The 21,435-nt window shown below is 31.0% G+C and overlaps 1 protein-coding gene across 1 annotated transcript; it reads left to right on the plus strand.

Annotated features, from left to right (window-relative positions):
* The first annotated feature begins 3,081 nt into the window (after window positions 1-3,081).
* LOC113382119 (translation initiation factor IF-2-like) lies at window positions 3,082-3,707 on the plus strand. The gene is made up of 2 exons (XM_026620671.1): window positions 3,082-3,211; window positions 3,370-3,707. The coding sequence occupies exons 1-2, from the start codon at window positions 3,082-3,084 to the stop codon at window positions 3,705-3,707; spliced, it is 468 nt and encodes a 155-aa protein (XP_026476456.1).
* The last annotated feature ends 17,728 nt before the right edge of the window (window positions 3,708-21,435 follow it).

The raw sequence follows: 21,435 nt of genomic DNA on the forward strand, positions 1-21,435 counted from the left end.
AATTAGAATGCTTAGTGCTTTGAGCTTTAAAATTTCGACCCAAGAATAATATATATATATATATATATATATATATATTATATATTATATGTTATATATATACATATATATTATATGTTACATGTATATATATATATATATATATATATATATATAATGTATATTAAAATTATGATAAAGAAGGTGATGAATGCAAGAAAATATGAAAATATCTATAAATTCATATTTTTATAACTATTACGAAAATGATACAACTCGCAATATTTCCAAGACTCGAATAAGTTATGAGATCTTGTAACAATATTTCTGCAAAAATTGATGTAACTTTCAATTTATGAACTTTTAACTACACCATCTTACTTACAATATAATCCTAACATCCTAACATCGACTAGGGAAATGGTTATAGATCAAACTCTAGAAAACGTTCTTATATTGTTTCAGTTTAGACACTTTACTGATATAAAGTTTTGTATAAAAAAATTGCATTGCTTGAAACGCCGAGAAAACGAACATCCTCATGCCCATTAAAGAGATGAGATTGAAATTAAGTTAAAATTAGATAAAAATAATTTATCCGATTCGGTAAATATATACTTGTTTTTTAATGAAGTAATTGTATAATTATTTTGATCAAGTAATTATATAAATTCAATGCTTCATGCACATATATACCTATTATATATATTATAAGGAATTATTATAGGGAATACGGGATCTGCATAGGCGGTGGTTTGAGAAAAACAGTACAGCGCATTAGTAGATAATAATAATAAGGTGACCATACATAAGCAGGGGCCGTCCCGAGTTTTTTATTACAACTACCCATCAAATATCTGAGTATGCTTATATGAAACAATACATTATATATGAGAAAAATGATCGAAAAATATAAGATATAATGCAAAATATTATCGAATAATAAAGATTTTGCTAAAGGTCAGTAATTTTAATTAATAAAAAATTGATTTAAAAATACTGATTCATATAATACTTAGCATAAATATGCACATATTATATGTGATTTATTACCTATTATCACTTCTAATCGTGAAAGAATCTATATGTACATATATTGATAATGCTTTGAAGCACATGTGGCGTTTCCACGTTCTGATTACCGAATCGATAACATCGAGTATGAATTAGCGCCCTGTTGTTTATTCCAGCATATTGTTTGTTTGCACGAACCGCTGCTATTGTGGTTTTAGCAGCCAACAAATGTGGATTCATTTACTGAATCCTAATAAAATTGTGATCAACATATCGTTGCATTGTATGGAATTGACAATATAAATTACAAAATCAGTGAAGACTGTCGATAATGATTTCCCATTATTTTCTTCAGTTCAAAAATGTATATAATGGACAACTACCCCACTAGTTGTGCTTTGTTAGTTGGGGCATATTTTCTACTGTATTTGAACAGTATGTTAGCAACTTTGAATATTCGCGCCAGCATAGATACCAACATTAAGTCTATGCTGTATCTTGTACATACTTCATATAAGTCGCCATGTTGTTTTGATTGTCATGTAAATAAATAAATAAATATTCGGTCTTACTTAACTAGACTCGGAGGCGTAAACATCTAAATGGTAATAAATATATATCCTGACTAAATATTATTGGTTGTTATCATTATATGCGTGTATTATATTAACTTGTGATTTAATTTCAGTTAGCCAGAGTTGAGGTATTTGATCTGTGTGATAAATACTGAGTGAATGTTAAAGTTAAGCATCTAACAATTCAGAAGTGCGAATGAATTAACCCCACAGTGTGAATGTTTGTGTTGTTCTAATAACGTTTTGGTTTCAGGTTTATTAACGAGTTTCTCTTTCAGAAAAGTCTTGTTGTGTCAAACGAGACACGTGTTTGAGGTTAGCGTCGGGTGTACTGTGTCGAAATCGTGTGTCGATTTTGAATAGTGCGTGTAACTTTGATCGTGGGAGGCGATTGTGATTGTGAACATTTTGTAGTTTGTTGTGTTTCAGATCCTATTAAAATGGAGAGGCAGACAGACGCGTTCGAGATGTTCCAGAGTGCCATAAACGCCGCGGGATCGAGTACCGGCCGAACACGTGAGGATGTGATGTTAGAGATGATAGCAGTGTTATTGAAACGTACTGAAGAGCCAAAAGTTATTTTCCACGCGGAGGCAGACTTCACAAAGACCATAGGGTATTTCAATGGTGGAAAAGGTGGTGTATCCGCAGAGGAGTGGCTTGAAAAATAGACAGCACCAAGACTATGCGAAACTGGCCGGACAACATCATTTTGGAACATGCGCGGAGCCTACTGATTAATGGTGGCCGTGATTGGTATGACATGAAGCAGCAGAACCTGAAATCTTGGGATGATTTCAAAAAGCATTTCAGGAAAGCTTTCATCCTAAGCGGAGAGAATCTAACCGCTAAATGGGAAAGGATGAGAAAGCGGAAGCAGCTGAAGTCTGAGGATGCCAATGCGTATTTTCATTCCAAAACAAAATTGTGCCAGGCATTACACATGAGTTTTGAGGAAACAAAACAACAAGTACTGAACGGACTGCTAGACAAACAGCTGTATGTCATTTTAGCTGCTGAGAAGCACACCGATTATGATGAACTGGGTACTAGTATTTTAACTCACGAAAGTGCCTTAAATGATTTAAAGTTCGAGTCGGGTGAGAGCAGTCAGTCATGGAATACCACGAAAGTAAAGAGTGAGGTTGGAGAAGATATTCAACAATCTGGAAAAGAATAGTGAAGTGCTACCAATGCAGGAAAGTAGGACACTTTATTCAGGATTGCCCAGAACGGAATAAGAATAAAACTGAACCTGACACTAAAAATCCTAGTGGTGAAGTGAAATGGATTACTGATAAAGAGGATCAGACATCAGAAAAATATATGAAACGTGTCACCATAGATGGCAAAGAATTCAGGGCTATGGTGGACGCAGGAAGTTCCATATGTACAATAAAGGCTTCATTACTGAATGAAGGAAAATATCGGAAGGTGCATAAACCGATGGTAATAAAAGAGCTGGGGACCAAAGAATTTTAAATTGGAGTCACCCGCAGCCATAATCGTTACGATGGAGGTAGATAGAATAAAGGCTAATAATGTTTATGTCAGAGTGGTGCCAGATGATGCACAGGACATTGACGTGATAATCGGGCGCACATTTACAGAGTTGCCACATATATATTATACCACAGAGGATGGTATATTAATGTTCAAGCAGAACGAAGTCAAACCAATTGTGGACATAGAAGATGTGGAACAGAAACCCGAAACGTTGACAAATCTACCCGAAGGAACAAATAAACTAATTCCTTGTTTTAATAATTTTAGGTCAAATGATAACACGGAGTTGTACCAGGACCATGCAGCACTGGACCAGGACGAGGTAAAACTGGACCAGGCGAGGAAGGCACTGGACCTAGAGCGGACAACACTGGACCTAGAGAAAGCAGCGCTGGACCAGGAGAGAAAAGCACTGGACCTGGAGAGAGCAAAACTGGACCAGGAAAGGAAGGCGATGGACCTAGAGAGGGCAAAGCTGGACCTAGAGAAGGCAACACTGGACCAGGAGAGAAAGGTACAGGACCTAGAGATGGCAAAACTGGACCAGGCGAGGAAGGCACTGGACCGCAGGAGTATGACACTGGAACGGGACAGGACGACAATGGACCAGGAAAGGATTGCGCTGAGGCATGAAAGAATGCAAATCATGCAGATGAGAGCGAAGTGGGAACAATCTCATCGAAATTTAGAGAAATTGCCATGCAAAAAGGCAATGATTGAGAAAAATCACAACCTAGAGAAACAAACCAGATGGAAGAGGACCCCAACAGACTGGCGACAGATACCAGCGGACTGGAGGAAGACCCTGAAGGAGCAGAAGATTAGCGAAGAAGACTCTGGACTGGGAGAAGATCACACCGGATTGGGAGAAGAGGACTCTGGACTAGGAGAAGATCATACTGGACTGGGAGAAGAAGGCAGTGGATCGGAAGAAGAGGACACAGGACTGGGAGAAGAGGACACTGGACCGAAGAAACCCAGGAGCCGTCCCCAATGTCACAGCCATAAGCCAGCCAGATTGCAAGATTATTTACTCGAGGACGAGTAATTATAGGATGGCCGAATGTTAGCAACTTTGAATATTCGCGCCAGCATAGATACCAACATTAAGTCTATGCTGTATCTTGTACATACTTCATATAAGTCGCCATGTTGTTTTGATTGTCATGTAAATAAATAAATAAATATTCGGTCTTACTTAACTAGACTCAGAGGCGTAAACACCTATGGTAATAAATATATATCCTGACTAATTATATTTGGTTGTTATCATTATATGTTTGTATTATATTAACGTGTGATTTAATTTCAGTTAGCCTGAGTGAGGTATTTGATCTATGTGATAAATACTGAGTGAATGTTAAAGTTAAGCATCTAACACATATGTCGACATCAAATTCAGAATCATACAACATATATATATATATATATATATATATATATATATATATATATATATATATAAATATATATATATATTTCAGATGATTATTTTTTGGATATTTTTTATGAAATTTTATATTTTTTTTACATATATTAGACATATAGCATTTTTTATACAATTTGATAGATTATTATGGCTATGATTATGATTTTTTTTACAAAGTTTAAGAGCATTTCAATGCCAATTACAAAATTATTTATATTTATCATAATACATTTAGTAATCAAATCGTTGAAATTATAATATGGCTGTGATTTCGGATATATGCTCCCTCGAAAAAGTAAATGTGATACCTTGCATATAGCATGAAAAATCTAAACTCTGTCGCCTTGCATTTTCTAGATCCTTAAATCCACGACGTTTCAAGATACAAGATATAATAGTGTGACTTAGAGCGCATGAAAGACTCCGATTTTTTATCCAAGAATTCAATAGTGAAATTAAAGAAACATTTTTTATACAAAAGTTCGCATGAAATTGAAAAAAAAAGTGGTGCACATGTGGAAGACATTCCTTTTTCCGAAATTTAAAAATCGTATATATAAAATATAAAATATTCAACTTGAGTTTACATGGTACAAGCAACGACATGAAAAAGCATACTTAGATAAAATATGGATCGAAAATTTGAGCATTACAAACATTGAAACGTATATGCAACTAAAAAAATATAAATGAAGTATTTTCGTTTCTAGTAAAGAAATAAAAACTTAACCAATTACAAAATGCGCAGTCTCTTGTATGTTCAAAAATAAATCTTATGCAACGTTAAATATGTATAGCTTTAACCCTCCGTCGGTCGGCGTGGTCTGGCCAGACTTTTTTCGGCTTCAATTAAATAAAAAAAATACTTCTAGTAATCCTATCGACTTGAAATTTCTCGACTTTTCCTAAAATTTCATTAGCTGTCGATCAATGAAAAAATCAGGACGAAAAAATGTACAGAAGGATAATTATAAGGATATTAATTTTTTATACTTCGAACGGTCGGAAAGGTCTGTCCAGACCACCCATACATTTTGTATGAAATATACGCTGTTTGATATATGCAAACCAGTATTTTGTCTTTTTTCGTGGTATTTTCTATTCAAACTGCGTTGTATATATTCTTTGCTATGTGTTGTAACATGAATGTTTAGTATTTTCATGACGAGAGTTCCTTGAAAACCTACCAAACTTATTGGTAATTGCAAACACTGAAAATCGGATGAGTAATGCACACATTCATTTCAAAGGCGCCGAAAAAGAATAAATATTGTTTTTCATTGATTTAAAACAGAAAAATTAACAAAAAGCAACGATTTTTTTATATTTCTTGATTTTTTTATATAATCGTTAATACATAAGACACCAAAAACTCATTTATCCCATATAAATGCATGTAAAATGAATGGTGGTCCAGCCAGACCTTTCCGACCGTTCGAAGGTGAAAAAATATCCGACCGACGGAGAGGGTTAATATAATGGCAAAATAAAAAATGGAACTAAAATTATAAGAAACATGTTTTACTTTTATTATAGCGATAGTATGTGCTATTAGTAACTATAATTATATTATTAATGATTCATATAATTTTACATTCATTTTAAAGTTATCACATTGAATGTATTGTAGAAATGTATTCAAGCGTTTGTAGTTTTCCAATTGTAAGTTAGTGAAGAACAAAGAAAATTTTATTATATCTTACAAGTTTATCCTATAAGTTACATGTGCTGATCGTTGAATATTTAAAATTGGTTAAATATAGCCTATTGCATTAAAAACTGATTATTCTCTTCAAGAATTTCTTAATATTTGCAAATATCAATACCAATTTTTAATATCGATTTTACTCTATATTACTTTTTCTTTATATAATATCCAGGCTGCATACCATGTTTCAATTTCCTTTTTATATCAATATTTAACAAACTTAGTAGATACATATACATGAGTGATTTGGTAAATATTGGGAAGAACTTTTATCAGATATCAGTTAAGTCAGTCGAAGGTCCCAAGATTTTATAATCACAATTGAATTGGACAAATCAATCTTCACGACCTTGAATAATTTATATAACTATTGAAATATCTTCGTTTGCCAATAGATTATAGCATTTTATGCATGGTTACAATTTGCGTACAAATTAAAACAATCCTCTTGATTTGGACCTTTGAGCGAATATTATTTATTGTGATGTCACTTCCTTTTTCGACTAAACTAAGGTCAGTTATACCATTTGATCCATGATTAAGAAATCCGTACAAATTAAAACTATGTTTCTGATTAATTATGCATGGCGATGAAGAATCTTCAAGTTAATACTATTTATTGTGATAGCACCTTTTCTAAATATCTCAAAATTATTAAATGTGTCAAAATTCCTTCTGTGACTGAATTATAGATATCATTTTATTTAACATTCGGTATTGATCTTCGAAGAAAAATAATCTAGTAGCCAAATATATCCAAAATTAAATAAAACTAGTTGGTTTGGTATTTAGCCTTGAGGCAAATTACATGAACTTCCCGATATGTGTAAATAATCGACTTGATCAAAAAAATGTGTAAATAATATACTTCATCAATCCTACTTTAAAAAAAAAACGATAATAATTTTAGCAAAGTTTGACGAATTTTTAAAATTAAACTACTTGTTGTAAGGCCGTAATATTGCAGTAAGTTCTGTAAGACCATGATGTATATCGCCAAAAAAAGTTCCATGAAAATCGGCTTAAATTTTTTTTAACAGTTAATTACAAGAAAACGGCTCGGTAGATTTTCACCTAAAATTAATCAGTACTATTCCCATCTAATATCTTTCGAACAGTTTTTGATTTTTCAAAATCGGTTCGGTAGGATGAGCTTAAATGTGGACGAAAATTTGACACTTTTTTTCAACATTTAATTACAAGAAAACGGCTCGGTAGATTTTCACCTAAAATTAATCAGCATCATTCCCAACTAATATCTTTCGAACAGTTTTTGATTTTTCAAAATCGGTTCGGTAGGATGAGCTTAAATGTGGACGAAAATTTAACACTTTTTTTCAACATTTAATTACAAGAAAACGGCTCGGTAGATTTTCACCTAAAATTAATCAGCATCATTCCCAAATGATATCTTTTGAACAGTTTTTGATTTTTCAAAATCGGTTCGGTAGGATGAGCTTAAATGTGGACGAAAATTTAACACTTTTTTTCAACAGTTAATTACAAGAAAACGGCTCGGTAGATTTTCACCTAAAATTAATCAGCATCATTCCCAAATGATATCTTTCGAACAGTTTTTGATTTTTTAAAATCGGTTCGGTAGAATGAGCTTAAATGTGGACGAAAATTTAACACTTTTTTTCAACAGTTAATTACAAGAAAACGGCTCGGTAGATTTTCACCTAAAATTAATCAGCATCATTTCCAAATGATATCTTTCGAACAGTTTTTGATTTTTTAAAATCGGTTCGGTAGGATGAGCTTAAATGTGGACGAAAATTTAACACTTTTTTTCAACAGTTAATTACAAGAAAACGGCTCGGTAAATTTTCACCTAAAATTAATCAGCATCATTCCCAACTAATAACTTTCGAACAGTTTTTGATTTTTTAAAATCGGTTCGGTAAGATGAGCTTAAATGTGGACGAAAAGTTCAACACTTTTTTTCAAATTACAAAGAAACGGCTTGGCAGATCGTTGCACAAAACTGACAAACGATAGTCCTCACCGAAATACATCAAATGGCTTTTAAATTTCTAAAATCGGTTCAGGCGTTTTTGAGAAAACGTCGATCAAAAGTCTAATTTTGACAAATGCCAAAAAGACCATACTGATTTTTGCAAACTTTGACGAATTTTTAAAGCTGAACCAGTTGTCGTAGGGCCGTAATATTTTAGTATGACCTAGAAAACTATGGTATCTATCGTCAAAAAAATAATCATAAAAATCGTCAAAATTTTTTTTTTAAAAACTTTATTACAAGAAAACGGCCCGGCCGATCTTTACCAAAAACTAATCAGCACGATTCCCAACCAATATCTATCGAACGGTTTTTGAATTTTCAGAATCGATTCAGAATTGCGGGCTAAAACGTGGACGAAAAATTTTTCACTTTTCTGCAATTTACAAAGAAACGGCCCGGCCGATCGCCGCACAAAACTCAGAGGCGATAGTCCTCATCGAGATACATCAATCAAATGGCTTTTAAATTTTTGAAATCGGTCCAACCGTTTTGGAGAAAACGTCGATTTACGGCAAAAAATCTGTTCACACACACACACACACACACACATACACACACACACACACACACACATACTTTTTCCAAATTTGGTCTCATTCGATTCAGAATGGCTCGAAACGTCGAGAAAACGTAAAATTAGCGATTCGGATTTTTTGATGAAAACATAAACTTCTCCTTCGGGAAGTTAAAAAATGTTGAAGTATGAAGTATGAAGTATTCATACTTTGCATCCGCTTCAAATTTGAAATTTGGTTAATAATGTAAATCCAAAGCGGTTTCTTCTATTTGGTCGAAAACTACTTTGAATAGTTCACAATCATAAAGACATAAATGTCCTTGACTGTGCTGGAACTAACTTCTATTTGGATTTTTCAAATAGTTTGGCACAATAAAGCCATCGAATCATTGCCATCGCAATGATCATTATAAATCAAATTTTCTTTTTCATTGTCATGTGTGATTTTTCAACAAATAGACCAAGAAAATTGTAGTGTAAATAAATCATAATTACTGACACTATCAAAATCAAAATTGTATATGAAATACCGTGTATTATACACTAAATCCTCGTGTTATGCATTTGTCTCAATCAAAGTTAATTCCTTCCATGACATGTTATATGCTCATGTTATTTTACGTAAGAGCAAACCTATGCTCTCTTCAAATATTCATATCGTCTGTCATATTGAAATAAATGAGTAATTATAGTAAATATTAATCATAATGCTTACTATCTTGTTTCACTTCCAAAAATACTTAATTGTTCTGGTTCCAATAGATTCGCAATTTCGTTATTATATTATCGTTAGTTATTGTTGAACCTCAATAACAGTGCTTTTACTTCAATTCAGTCATTATCTCTCGTTTCATGTACGTGATAATTTTTCATTCCATTTATAATACTCCTATTACCATAATCTATCATTTTAACATTTCCTATTATGTTCTTTATTATTAATTTTATTTTCATATCTTAATTATTTATTTTATTTCCAAATTTGTTTTGTTAGCATTCAACAAATAAAGTATCATCGTGACTGCTAAATATTTTAACTATTTTTACATATTCAAAGACTAAATCACACATTTAGTTTTATTATCACAACATTGATTTCGAAAAAAATCACAATTCAAGAAAACTACCGACAAATTTACAATACATTACATACTGATACTAACGCGTTTGATTTTTTAGATTTATTTTTGCTTAACAAGAAACTCATGAGCAAATAAAATTATATGTAATATAGTAGCACACGTAACTAAACAACTCAATATCATTCGGACGATTTAAAAAATAATTTAAAAAAATGTCACATTCTAACAATTTTCTAGATTTACTAAAACACGAGTTATGCTTTTTATGTAGTGGATTGGCATGCAACACTCTACCAAATAGAAATAAGAAATTTGAATATAAGAATATTTGAATATTCTTTAAATTCAAGATGCATAACTTGATGTTGCCTTCTACAATTCTAGTAACCTATTGATGGATTTTGAGTTCTCTACATGGTGCACCATTAGTACTACAACCTGGTAATACTTTAATTGCAAGTATTACTTTGATAAGATTTCCATTAAAAAAATTGTCATAAGAGTATTGTTTCACTCATCTTCAGTTGAATTTTGGACAAATAATGAATTTGTTCGCGCCAAACACGCAGCCTACATAGGATGTCGTAATTTACGATAAGGAGGATAAATGTGGACTTCTTTGTCCATACTTCTATGTGGGCTCTCAATGCCCAGAAAACAAACTATTTCTCCATTGAAGGTTCATAAAATGATTAAGGGTAAGCCCCTTCCTGATACTGTAAAATACAAAAATTGTCACGGGGAGATGCGTAGCTACATCTTCAAATTATAAACTAATAAAAGTATATGAAGCGAGGGCAGAGTTCGCATCCTGTGTTGATAGTGAACAGGAGAAAAACGAACAAATAGAGGAGAGCCCCAATATAGCAATTATTTAATATCTTTATATCATATCATTCAACAAAAAATTCATATTATTATTTATTGCAGAACTGATATGTGAAATAGAACATGAAGAAGTAGAGGAGAATCCCAATATGGAGATGTGTACATTATTAACTTCCCGTAGGGTAAGTTATTGTAATGGGCCGAAAATCGGAATTGAAAATTTTTACATTTCTCGACGTTTTGAAGGTTTCTGAACGTTTTGGCATACTTCAGAAAAAATGGATGTGTGTGTGTGTGTGTGTGCGTGTGCATGTATGGATACAAATTTTCGCCTTCGGGCGTACGGATCAACCGATTTGAATGGTTTAAAAAACATTGGATTCCTATTGATAAGGAGATGTGCTGATTAGTTTTTGGCAAAGGCAGGTCCAGCAGTTACGGAGATAAGGAGCAAAGAGTGCATAAAATAGATATCGAATTTTTGAGAGAACGGAGCATCCGATTTGAATGATCTAAAAAACATTCAATTAATAATGATTGGGAGAAGGGGTTATCAGTTTTTCGCAAAGGCAGGCCCAGCCATTTCAGAGATACAGAGCTAAATGTACAAAAAATGGCAGTTTTTGAGAGAACTAAGCGTCCGATTCAATTGATTCAAAAAACTTTTTGATTGTCTTAACAAAATAATTGATTTTGGAAAAAAAAATTTTGTTCCATTTTTTTTTTTTTTTAATTTTTTTTATATCGAAAATAATTCAGATTTTATTTTTAATTCTGACTATAGTTCTAATGTACTTTGAACAAATAATTTCAACTCTGCAATTCAGTTGATATAATTCTTATAAATATTAGACAATGTTACAATATTTATAATAATCTATTTGAAAACATTCAATATTCCTCGAACATTTCGTATACTCAATGAATTTGTACCTAAAACCAAAAACTCTCCTTCCAATAAATTTAAACCTTGGTTTAATTCCAACATTATTAAAAACTTGCGTATGCAAAAATACTATCACAACAAATATAAATTAACTAATAATACTTTATATTGCCAAAATTTTAAATTAAACAGGAAATTAACAAAAACACTCATGAAAGATGCTTATAACAGATGTTGAACGTTCTCTATCGCATAATCCAAAATACTTCTGATCATTCTTACGTAGTAAGACTGGCTCTAACATAGTTCCTAATATATTAATGGTTAAGAATTTAATTCATACTTTACTAGTGTTATCAATCCAAGCTAGATATGCCTATTTCGTTTGATCATAACAATAGAGTAATCGTTGATATTGAGAAGATTGATTCTAGTTGTGTGCAAGTTGCAATGGCAAGTTTGAAAAATTCTAAAACATTTGGATTTGAAGGTATTCCATCATTTCTTGTACGTGATTGTTTAACTACTTTTTGTAATCCACTTGCATTTTTATTTAATCTGTCATTAAGTACAAACACTTTTCCGAACTGTTGGAAGATCGCGCGTATAGTGCCAATTCTTAAAAATGGCGACCCATCTAATATTACTAATTATAGACCCATATCTTTATTATCTAATTTTGCTAAAGTTTTTGAAAAAATTGTATTTAATAAACTAATTCCATCGATAAAATCTTTAATTTCTAATAATCAGCATGGTTTCATGCCTGCTCGTTCCACAACTACTAATCTGATACGTATTAAACAATTTCTAGCTGAGAATCTGGACATTAACGGTCAAGTTGATGTAATTTACACTGATTTTAGGAAAGCTTTTGATAAAATAGATCCTAATATACTTCTTATATCTAAAATTGGTTTTAATACTTCACTTACTTATTTCTTTAAAAGCTATCTTCAAAATCGTAAACAGTTCGTTTTTCTTAACGGACTTTTGAGCAACTTTGCAACTATCAGCTCGGGTGTGCCCCAGGGGTCCACCCTTGGTCTTCTTTTATTAAATATTTTTATTAACGATATATTGGAAGTAATTAATTATCCTCATCTATTGTTTGCAGATGATCAAGTTATATCTTAAAATAAACTCAATAGATGACTGCCTAGTATTGCAGTCTCAACTAAATTCATTTTACTCTTGGTGTGTTCAAAATAAACTAGGTCTGAATATTTCTAAATTCAAAATTATTAGCTTTACAAACAAGCGCGTTCCGACGCTTTTTGATTATAAAATTTGTGACACCTGCATAGAAAGGTGTGATAAAATATCTCACTTAGGCATTGTATTTGATTCTAATTTGACTTTTACAGATCACATAACTGAATTAAGAAACTGTAAAAAATTTGAATCTAATCTGTCACTAACTAGCATATACTATGCAATTGTATGTTCAAAGCTGGAGTATGGATCGATCATTTGATATCCTAACCATAGCAATAATTTAGATGCGATAGAGAAGGTTCAAAGAAAATTTCTAAAATATCTATATTTTAAAACGCACAAAATTTACCCTGAACGAGGTTTCGACCACAATATTTTACTTAATGTATTCTGCGTATCATCTCTTGCTACACGTCGTTTTACTGATAATATTTTGTTCCTGTATAAACTATGTAATAATGCCATAGATGCATAGATTGTCCTCAAATTCTAGACCAACTATCCTTTAACGTTCCTAGACTCTCATCACGAACTCAAATGTTTTTTCAAATATCCTACTCCTAAGACTAATGCTCTATTGAACTCACCTCAACTCAATTAATAAAGATATCGATATTCACAATACTTCAGTAAAACAATTAATTACCATCTGTACAAGTTAATCTTGATATTTTGTCACGAATATGTTATTTCCATTATATATAATTTAGTTTTACCGTTAAGAATTTGATAGTTTTTTTTTTATTTTGTGTTATGTTATGAATTATATTAGGTTGTCAAATATCTCCCTTCCGAATTTCAAGCAAAAAAGCGGAAGGGAGATATTTGACAACCTAATATGTTATGTGTTGTTATATAATATCATATATTATTATACTTGTATTATTATAATATTTATTATTGAAATTGTATTTTTAAGTCCTCCTTGTGGCGGGATTAGCTCAAGAATGGCGTTCCCGATTCACATGCTTGATGTTCCGAGTTCAAATCTCCGGCAAGAATTTGAAAAATATTAACTAATTAAGTTGGAATAATAATAGAATTATGAATTGCAATAAAAAGATATGTATGTAAAATCAAAATGTATAAAAATTAGAGAATTAGAATTAAAAATGAATTGAAGTAAGAAGAATTTAGAAGAAGAAATGAGAAGTATAGAAGAAGAAGAAAAATGTGGTTAGAAGATGATATGTAAAGAAGAATGAAAATACGTTAAGAAGAATAGAAAAAGAATAGGATTATATGAAGAAGATAGTATAAAATTGAAGATTGGATACATGATTGTATAGAATAATGTAGGTGGCTAAATGTAAGTGAGGCCAATAAAAATAATGATAATAAAAAAAAGAAGTCCTCAAGGAGCTACTCTGTGGGCTATACGATAAATAAAATAAAATAAATAAATGCGCGTGTGTTTAGACAGAAGCTGAAATCATTAATTGACTTCATTGTTAAATATTCTGTTTTTGGTATCACACGTTGTAGGTTGTACTCGATTGAGTGGCAAAAACGTGGATTGCCTCATGCCTACATTTTAATTTGACTTGAAGATAAAATCCGACCACAAGATATTGATCAAATAATATCAGCAGAAATATCTGATCAAACAAAGTAGATATATTAGCAGCAACGAAGCTATTTGGCATATTTTTAGTTTTCCAATTCATGAACGAAACCATGGGGAGTTATCTTCGAACAAATGCGCGTTGCACTGTTTTGGTCCTGAGTAGTTTCAATTTTCAAAAACAGACGGCTCATGTGCACTCAATTTCAACTACAAATTGTTCGTGGTTCATGCAAGTGGCTGTCAAGTATTTGATCGCTGTATGGCTATACGAATAACCTAACTTTTTGAACTCGTGTTGTTTCTAATTAATTAATTTTGTTTAAGTGAACATTTGTAAAATTTAATATGGCAAAGTGTTTTTATAGTACCCAAAAAAATGTCAAGTGCAGGTTAAAATATTTAGCTATTCCAATACAAGTTTCCGCAAAGGTATTTTTTAATAATAATTACAGCAATAATTATAAATAATCAAGATATGTCAACATGTTATTATATTGAATAGGTGTTTTGGGGGTACCGCAAATTGCTGCAAAATGCACAAACAAAGCGCAGGAGTACTTTTGACAACCAAGGAATGCAATATGTAATGACAAGAAGGATTCATAAACAATGCAATAATTTAAGTAATAAGTCGTACAAAAAGTCTCCACAGGTCTACTATTTTTGGAGACAAATATTTATTTTGCCATGTCCTCAAACATTGAGAAAGTTGCATTCAGAGATACAAGTGTATAGCGGTATTTATGAGTGTCTATTTAAAACATTAGGTTCAGCTATTTCTTTTAAAAAGTATTAGTAGCAGATACTGTGTTTTGATGTTTGATGAAATACCATTATCTTCGGAATTGTTATATGATTGGATTGAATCTCATATTGTTGAAGTTGCAAAACAGTTATTCAGCTAGTATGGTTTAAATGTTCATCAACGTAAGTTCATTGTTACATTTAATAAGATTATCTATTACATTAGCATATGTAAACACTTATAAAGTAAACTAGTATTGGTTTAAATGTTCATCAACGTAAGTTCATTGATATATTAAATAAGATTATCTATTACATTAGCAAATGTAAACACTTATAAAGAGAGTCTATACCATACATAATATTTTAATGTATTTTGATTGAAGATTAGTGTTATAATATTCTTCAAATAAAACTTGTGTAACATCCCAATATAATGTTTAAATTCAAGATATATTTGTTACCGACCTTGGGAATCAAAAATATTGCTTTTATCTTTTGATTCATAAGCAATTGTATGTGCATAAAACATTATTCTGTTCATTGTAAACACTTTGTTGATCTTTTATGGCAATTTCAATGATAATGTTTTCATGATGGAACATGGCTAAATGTAATGTTATAAAACACTCGTACAGAAACTATTCAAAGGTTTTGTTAAATGCAACTTTACTATTAATTCATTAGATAGCGCAATAACTATTACATGCAAAATTAATAAAGAACAATGTCTCGTAAATGAGTTTTAATCCTAGGAATTTGAATTTCTCTCAATTTTGATATCAATATATATATTTTATGTTTTTAGGACTTTTTTGTTTGTGAAGTATTTGTACTTTTTAACAAATTATTTGTTTTTTTCTTAACCCTTAAAATTTTTGTATTATTTGTCATTCCTTCTAAATTTGTAATTTCATTGCGTGCTCCTGCGCTTGTAGTTTCTTCTTAGTTTTTAAGATTTTAATATATTAATATTAGTCATTAAGTAATTAATATTAGTCGGTTATTTGTGCTTAGTTTAGTTAAATACTTCTGTGATTTTCTTCACTTAGATATTTAGTTTTTGAAATATTATTTAAGCATAATTGTGAAATTATAATACTTTTATAATTATGTATAATATTATTATATTTTCAAACATTCCATAACTGTAATTATAATTGTTAATATAAACATAATTTTAATTGTTCTTTAAACATATGTAATATCTTTGAAAATATATATTTTGTATTTCGTATGATTTGTTCTTATTTCCAATATTAAAAATTATTTTGGGGCTGTATACGATACGTACAAATTAAGAAGTAAAACCAGTGGTAATTTAAATATTATACATGTGCTGCCATCTATTTTTAAAAATTTGTATTTTAATCGAGGTAACGTCAAACCGCCAGACATAGCGATCTATTATACTTGTTTATCTATGAACGAAACCCTTCTGTCCAGCATGTGGCAGTTCATCTTGAGAACGGACAACGTGTGTACATCACAGAACGAAATTTTCAGCAAAGAGCACTTGAGGAACCAAAAACAACATTGACATAATTTTTTAATCTATGCAAGAAAAATGATATATTGGGGCCTGGAAATATTTATTAAAAAATAAGGTTTTTAATAAATGTTTCCATACTTATATATAGAATTTTTGTCGAGACGCGCGATAACGACGAGCCTTATGCTTATTCGTCGCTCGTGCAAAGCGACTTTATATGGGTGTTCTCGTACGGCAGCGCGCGTACTAGGCTTAAGTTTTTCCAACTTTTCACCCAAAGTTTCACTTATATTTAAATGAATTTTTGAATAACAGAAGAAAATGTACAGGCTTTCGAATGATGCTAATATAAAAAGGTCCAAAGAGCCGCACTGTAGAAAATGGAAAATGAAAAATGAAAAATCATTTTCACCTTTTCACGCACTAACAAATAATTTTTTCACATTATTTGTTATGAACAACATAGACAAGATCAGTATAAATAGAATGACGTTAATATTTTTTCGATATCTCTCATATTTCCGACAAAAAGTGAGTTTGAAAAAAGGGACCACTTTCACATGTTTTCACTGATATCTCGGCCAAATGATGAGCTACGGATTTGAAATTTGGTATTTCGAATTTTCTCGAAAATACCTATAAAATGGGATTAAAATTATTTAAATACCAGGGTGAGGCCAATTCTGTATGGAAACACGCACAGACCCTTTGTTTAGAATATTATATATGTAACTATAATGAGAATTATTTAGAAGTGTATTTTGAATAAATTTAAATTAGTAAATTCAATATATATATATATATATATATATATATATATATATATATTATATATATATATATGTATATGTATGCATGCATTGTATATGAAAATATATATCATTATGTGTATGTTTTGTTCTCATTTGGCATATTAAAATTTCAGATTCATTGTAATAATATTATATATAATTTTTTTTAGAATTAAACCTAGGGTTTTGGATTTATCTACAATTGAACCTAGGGGTAATTTACATGCTACACACTCGTTGCGCCTCTATAGCAAGAGCGGAAAGCGGTCCTGTTTGCTATCTATTTATACTTGTTTATCTATGGTGAAAGAATAATTAGTCAAAGAAACATCGTTAAAATTAGACTGCCAAACAAGATGGAATAGTATGATATTTGAAGAAATGAAATTTTGCATTCGAAAAGCGCTTATAGACTTCAGTTCTGATGTTCATTTTCTGACAAAGAGTTTAATTTATTATCTTCGATTATTGTAGTCTCACACCTGTAAAATTAACAGTAGATGCATTATGTCGAAAGGATGCAAATCTGTTGACTGCTGACGCTTCTTTAATATTTATGTTAGACACTGTCCGAACAAAAATCTGCAATCGCAATAAATTATTGAAAGCATTAAAATCTCGAATTTTACTGGAATTATCACAAATACTTCAGTAACTACAAAAAGACACACAAGATATTGAAGAAATATTTAAACGCATTTCGAAATATTCACTAATTAAAAAATGGTAAACTTAACGAAGCTACTCACACAACAAATCTAGTACATACAGACGATATAGAAAAAAATGAAATCCCTCTCAATACCTTCCCAAATTAGGAATGAAACAATATTAGAATCTGACGAGGTAAACAAAATGAAGAAAAAACTACAGGCAGCCGCCATCGATGAAACACTAAATACTTCACCCGTGTGTGTGTTAAAAAAACTTCAAGTCTAGAACAAAAAATAAAAGATGAAATTACTTTATTGAAAAAACAGGAATAAAAGGAACGAACCTACAATACATGTATAATTTCTTAATTACAATTGTACCAACAAGTGTAAAATCGGAAAGAGCTTTTTCGGCGACTGGTTATATTTGTAATAAAATTCGGTTCTCGCGGTTGATCAAACAACTCATTGTTTATGTTTCTTAAGAGCATATTTTATTGCAAAACATTAGCCATGAATGATAGTTTTTTTTCTTTTCTTAATGGGTTTCTTAAAAAATTTTTTAGGCTTCAAATATACTTTGAACCTTTTAGAATATGAGTAAAATATTTCATACCTAAAACTTTCTTTTTTCACTAGTAATTATGAGCTTTTTCCCATGCGCGTCGGGCTGCTCAGAACCTTATAAAGCTAAATTACAACATGTATCATCTTGGATATACTAAAATATGTTTTTATTAAACAATTATATTGTATAAATAAATTGTATGCATTTTTAACCAATAGATGATCAGTGCAGAGTCAAACACATATAAGGGTTGACTATATTGCGGTTGATATTGCTGGGGATATTTCAACGATGATGTAAGTAATATTTTTATAACTGATAATAGTTTTGGAGATTAATATTGGCATATAAACTGTAATTTTTGTCTTAAAGTCTATTATAAACGGCTTAAGCATGTGAACGGTCTTTGACGTATGCGTCAAATGTAGGACGCTCTAATATAAAATATGAATGGAAGAAAATAAGAAAAAATTATAAAATAGAATGGCATCAGTATGTTACTGAGATATCAAATTAATAGTAAAAAAAATAACTGACAAATTTTTTCATTTTTTCTTACCTATAATATATTTCAAAACTTTGAAGGTGTTTTTCTCGAAACACGATTTTACAACGCGGCACGCAAAACAACTCCAAGAATTTGAATTTTTTTCATTCGAACTTTTTACAGTATATTTATACTTACATTTTTAAGTGCCCATCATAGAACATCTTCCATATGCTAACTTGTTCATCAATTATTAACAAATTACTATCAGTTTTTTCGTTGAGTTCGTTTCTGACCGTCGAAGGGAAAGGATCGATATGTTTATTGTGACAGAGCGTGTGCGTTTAGTGTACTTAAAATAAGTGACCAGTGTATGTGTGCAGTAGAAATCTGCTAACATGTTTCCCATCGGAGGGACCAGAGACTCAGGTAGTAATCCTATCGTTGAAGCTCTGCGTGTGCTCAACGGGATGGATGTTTTACCAGACCCAAATGTGATAATGAATTACCCAAGCGGTTCAAATATAGACCCTTGAAGTGATAAAAAATATTTCAGACACAATCACTCCTTCAACTTCTACTGAATATAATCATTCTAGCAAACCAAATGAAAATAACGGCTGGACCACAGTTCGGTCAAGACAAAAGCATCATAAAGACAATTCTACAAAGTCTAATAACAAAACCTCTAACCAGTACTGGTTAAGTCCAATAAATAATTACTATGACGTATTGAATACACTACCTACGGATCCAAACCGAATATATCACCCCAACTCCACCTATTCATAAACCACCAGAAATCTTCACCATAGTACCGACATAGATGAATTAATTAAAGAAATCGCCACACATAAACATAATGTAGTCAACTTATTCACATTAAACATCGGGTCACAAAAGCTCCTCTCCATCTCTTTTTACTCGAAATTTAACAACAAGATAATAACAAAGACATATTTAATATTGAGTATCTCAATAGAGTTAAAGTGGTTATAGAGCCTAAAATACCAACAAAAGAGGTTGCCCAATGCTCTAGATGCAAACAATATGGCCACACAAATATTACTGTAATCATATACCACGTTGCATTAAATGCGCCAACAAGCATCTTTCACGTGATTGCCTTTGGCGCGATCTTATTTGATATATAATTATAGTTAAGTATTTTTTATCAAAATGTACAGAAAATGCAGTATATTATACATCTCCTCTTATTATGTATTTGCCTGATCCTGATAATTCCTTCCATGGCATGTTTTAGTCCCATGTTATTACATGCAGACGTATGCATCATTTGATTGCTACCATATTGATACCTTCTTTCATATTAAAATAATCAATTATTTAATCTATTATATAATAATAATTATTAATATGTTTCACTTCTTAATTGTTTTATGTGGTTGCAATCGCAATTTCGCAAGAACCCCAACTTGCTATTATTATATCATCAGTCGTTATTAGTATTGAACATCATCTTTTAGTTATTGCTGATCCATTAGGTGAATTATATATATATATTATATATATATATATATATATTATATATATATATATAATTGAATAACTGCCGTGGTATAATCAATAACAGTGCTCTTTCTTTAATTCAATAGTCCATTATCTTTTTTAAAACGTAATAATTTTCCATTATATTTATAACTTCACTATCGCCATAATCTATGTTTATTTTCTGTTAATATTGCCAAATTTGTTAGCATACAACAATTAAAATTTCGGCACAATTGCTATACACATTTTAACAAATTTATTTTTATTACAAAGACCACACATACTGATTTCAAAAAAAATCTATATTCAAGAAAACTACCAACACTTTACCATTACAATACCTAATTTTTGGCAAACTGTACTCGAACTGATTTACCAACGCACACATTTTATGAATTTATTTTTGCTCAACAAGAAACTCATGAACAAATAAATTATATATGTTCACATAATGGCACATGTTAGTAAGTAACATAAGATTTATAAATTAATACAAAAATTTAACTCTTCAACGATTTTTCAACATAACACGGGATATGCTTTTTGTTGTATATGCTATGCAAACCTTACCAATATACAATTTATTTAAATTTAATAATATATTTTACAAGGCAGCTCTTTCAGGTTATGTTTCTATCTTATATTTTTCGGGCACATGATTTGTCACCTCCTCAGAAATTGGAATCTTTCCTTTGTAACTCGCAACAAAATTCGGGCATTATAGATTAAAAAAAATGTACGCAGTGCAGTTTTCGAAAATAAATATTTACATTTTGCTAATAATACCAGAGCCACTCCATACCGATTATACAAAATACGTAACATCGTAGTAGAAATTGTGCATACTTGTAAAGTT

This window comes from Ctenocephalides felis, unplaced genomic scaffold (assembly GCF_003426905.1).
Source record: "Ctenocephalides felis isolate EL2017-DRISC unplaced genomic scaffold, ASM342690v1 CF-g0.4_SCAFFOLD_03294, whole genome shotgun sequence".
Lineage (NCBI taxonomy): Eukaryota > Metazoa > Arthropoda > Insecta > Siphonaptera > Pulicidae > Ctenocephalides > Ctenocephalides felis.